Below are 4,131 nucleotides of genomic sequence, written 5' to 3' on the forward strand. Positions count from 1 at the left end.
TTATAAAATTTAACGAACACTGGTTTATAGCTTGAACTGATGGTTGCGTAGGTTTTTGGAGTATTATTAAATTTTTAGCGTTTATCTCTATATATACCAAAAATGTGAGATATACATTGTTAATGTTAATGTAGGGGTTAGGTGTTGCTTTTCCATAACCCAATGAATAAATATTAAAGTGTTCATATTTATTCGGGTACATATAGGCAGGTAGGTGATCATTGGTGATACAAGGGCACTGTGTGGGACGCATCAGTTGCTGAGTTTTGTCTCAATCACTACTGCTACTTATATCAGACCGTATTATTTAGAAGCGCCTGCCAACTAGTTTTCATGGAGAATCATTGATATCCTATCGATATTTTCATGACGAGTTAATTCTGTCGGTGGAGTCATCAGAAAATCAGCTGTGTACAATTTTTATCAGAATGCAGGTAGTAGCTACTCGACCAGCATCTCTTACCTGGAGATTTATAATGAGAATGGGTATGACCTGCTCGACCCCAAACATGAAGTGTCCAAGCTGGAGGATTTGCCGTAAGCGTAATCATTTTATTGTCGGGTAATAAAGATATTGTGATGCTCGACGCACACCTTAAATGGACCTTTTATTATCGCAGGCGCCTTCGTGGCTGTGTCTGTTCGTGTTCTGCGTATAGCTAACTTTTACATCTTTAATCATGCTAATTAGGTCGTATCATGAACCTATGTATGGTACAGCGAGTATCACAGTCAACACATACAACAATTACAAGACAATGTATAACAAATGTTTTCACACTCGCTACAATGTTATCTTGTCAATATACACAGGAGAGTTATACTAATGGTAGGGGCACACGAGCGATTTTTATCGCCCGATCGCCGCGAATTTTGAAATCGCTCGAAGAAATCGCCCGTGTGCCCGTTCACGTCGACGCCGATTTTAATCGGCCGACCGAATCGCCCGTATCCAAAATGTTAGATATTTTCGGGCGATTATTTACGCCGGGCGATTATTATCGCTCGTGTGCCCGTGACCGGCGTATTTTGTCGCCCGATCGATTTTTCTAAACCAATCGGACGTGTTGTTGATATCATGTGATGTTAAATGTTCTGTCGAGTGGCGTAATCGAGCGCTCTCAAATTCGCTACGTCACGTGTGCCCCTTCGTGATCGGGCGATAAAAATCGCTACGTGTGCCCCTTCGTGATCGGGCGATTAAATTCGCTGGCAATTTTAATCGCCGCGATCGGGCGATAAAAATCGCTCGTGTGCCCCTAGCATTATGTTAAAATTCTTTGCAGTGTTTATTGATTTAGTCTGTGCCGTGTTATACCCATGACAGTTGCAATCACGTATGGCACTGTAATTTTGACTAACATTTATGTACTGCCAACACAAAGTTACACGCAAATAACACGCAGAATGTAAATTAATTATCCACCGATGCTATTATATCTACCCACAGGTTAGACTAGTATGTTATGCTTGTGTATAGCTCTGCATGTGTATTCCTCATCAATGCCATGTTGTCCTTACACAACATGTCGCGTTCACAGAAGAGTTACACTTATGGAAGATTCATCCCAAAACATCCATCTTCGCAACTTGTCTATGCATCCTGCAAGCAGCGAAGAGGAGGCACTCAATCTTCTATTCCTTGGGGATACGAACCGCATGATAGCCGAGGTGACATATGGGCTGTTTCAAATGCACAAATTATAAATGCCTCTCAGCTAACATAAAAATCGAGCATTTTGAAACTTGTGCTTATTTCATGACTTGTGATACAGATGTAGAATGAATTAATACTCTTCTAAGTTCTTGTCTATAAGATTGGTAGTACAGTGAATGTCTATTTTAACATCTGTTTCGGATGTATATTATAGGAATTCCTAATGTGTAGTAATAAAGTCAGTGGCTGGCTAAGCCTGCACGAAGTTCATGTTCCTATACACAATTTATGTGATTCTCGAACTATTTTCATTCGTTTTATATTCTCAATGACCCAGATGTGATGTTTTTATTTTGTCCAGACGCCCATGAATCAAGCATCCACTCGGTCTCATTGCATTTTCACCGTCCACATCACAGCGCGGCAAAACGGTTCAGCCACGCTGCGCAAAGCAAAGCTCAACCTGGTGGATTTAGCTGGGTAATATTTGGCATAGGCAGTTGCATTATATGATGGAATTACAAGAGTGTTTTGCAGGTAGGATATGCAATCTGCGCAATCTCTTTGCTAGTCGATTATGTTACGAATAAGTATATTTGTTTCGTGCAATATATTGATATTGGTATTTACAGTTTCCTGCTATTGGTTCAGGTCAGAGAGAGTGTACAAGAGCAATGTGGTTGGGCAGCTGTTGACTGAAGCCAAATACATCAACCTTTCTCTGCATTATCTTGAGCAAGTAAATGTGTAGTCCTCATAATTGATTACTGCTTGTCATTGCACATAGAGTAATAATATGCATGTAAGACACACGCACACGCACGCACACACGCACACACATTATGACATATGCTAATATTTTCAGGATCTGTGGTATTTGTAATACTCAGCAGTAATCACCTGTCGAACAATCAGCAGATAATATCTGGTCTGTTTTAGGAGCATTCTTTTGTAGAATCTATATATCTAGCATGTAAAGTTATTGTCATTTATTTTCTCTACTGTTGTTTCGCATTCCATGTGTCTGATTGTAGAAATAGTATACGTGTTGAATATACATAACCTAGTTATAATAGGTTAAATTGATCTTGGTGTCCTTGTAAACAAGCACTCTACAGATAGAAATTGGATCACAAATTGTGAGCAGTGTTATTCGGTTTCATGTTGCAGGTCATCATTGCCCTGTCTGAGAGATCACGCTCTCATGTTCCCTATAGAAACTCCATGATGACATCTATGCTGAGAGATAGCCTTGGTGGCAACTGCATGACAACTATGTTAGCTAACCTTGCCTGTGACACCAGGAATCTTGAGGTGCGATCGCACTAGTAGCAGGTTTATACGGCAAAAATAAATTAGTGCGCAGAGTTAATATTTAAGGGGCATCGAAGTGCACCAATGATAATATCAGGAATACATGATAAATAACCATGTATTTATTGTATATTTGTGATACATGTCTTGCGTAGAAATGTATTATAATCTTATGTAGGGAACAAGTTGTATAGAAGTTTGTGTAGATGTTGATATATATTATCAGTGATATCAACACTCACAGGATGAGAGTAATGAAATCATGTTCCTGTTATTAATTTTTAGGAGACGATTTCCACGTGCAGGTTCTCACAGAGAGTGGCCATGATAAAAAATGAAGTCGTATTAAATGAAGAACTGGACCCACTCCTTCTCATCTCCCAACTGAAGAAAGAAAACCAACTGTTGAAGGATGAGCTAACACTAGTCAATGGTGCTGAATGGCTGCAGGAACTAAATGAGGATGAGAAGTTGAGGTACGAGGCCTGGGCTCTTCTTCTCTTCTTCTCTTGCAGCCATTTTTAGCTCACCTTGACATCGTCAAGATGAGCTATTGCCATGGGGCGTCGTCTCGTCGTCCGTCAACATTTGGCTATGGTCAACGATAACTTGAGAACCGTTTGACCCACATGTTTCGTATTGCATACAGTTGTTACTCCTATGGGAGAGATGTGAACGTCCTATTTTGGAGCACGCCAGTTGACCTACTTTCGAGCCACGCCCACTTTTTGGCAAAAATGGAAACGGCCATAAGTCAGTTCAGGTTCAATGGATTTTGCTCATTTTTTGGTACGTGAATGAATAAGGACTGGCCCCAATACATATCACACCGGTTTTTTTTTAATTATGCAAATTAGGTAGATTTTTGGCAATTTCACTATGCATTTCAGTGTCTGCCTACGGTCAACGATAACTCAAGAACCGTTTGACCCACATGTTTCAAATTGCATACAGTTGTTACTCCTATGGGAGAGATCTGCACGTCCTATTTTGGAGCACGCCAGTCGACCTACTTTCGAGCCACGCCCACTTTTTGGCAAAAATGAAAATGGCCATCTAGATTCATTCGATTTTGTTAAATTTACCTACCTACCTACCTACCTACCTACCTACCTACCTACCTACCTACCTACCTACCTACTAGGGGTGCAACGAATCAG

The 4,131-nt window shown here is 40.4% G+C and overlaps 1 protein-coding gene across 3 annotated transcripts in view; it reads left to right on the forward strand.

Moving 5' to 3' along the window:
- The first annotated feature begins 206 nt into the window (after positions 1 to 206).
- The window catches only part of LOC106813740 (kinesin-like protein KIF6), a 10,376-nt gene continuing 6,451 nt past the window's right edge, over positions 207 to 4,131 (forward strand). For 2 of the 3 annotated variants that reach the window (XR_001394504.1, XM_014817961.1), the window contains exons 1-5: positions 1,503 to 1,671; positions 2,019 to 2,137; positions 2,309 to 2,396; positions 2,828 to 2,971; positions 3,257 to 3,447. Coding sequence is in view for 2 of the 3 variants with exons in the window: in XM_014817961.1 (XP_014673447.1) it covers positions 1,504 to 1,671; positions 2,019 to 2,137; positions 2,309 to 2,396; positions 2,828 to 2,971; positions 3,257 to 3,447 (710 nt within the window). In the remaining variant the exon portion in view is untranslated. Of the gene's footprint in view, positions 538 to 1,502; positions 1,672 to 2,018; positions 2,138 to 2,308; positions 2,397 to 2,827; positions 2,972 to 3,256; positions 3,448 to 4,131 lie in introns of those variants that run through there. The other variant, XM_014817969.1, reaches the window with a different exon arrangement.

The sequence above is a fragment of the Priapulus caudatus genome, unplaced genomic scaffold (assembly GCF_000485595.1).
Source record: "Priapulus caudatus unplaced genomic scaffold, Priapulus_caudatus-5.0.1 Scaffold24, whole genome shotgun sequence".
Lineage (NCBI taxonomy): Eukaryota > Metazoa > Priapulida > Priapulimorpha > Priapulimorphida > Priapulidae > Priapulus > Priapulus caudatus.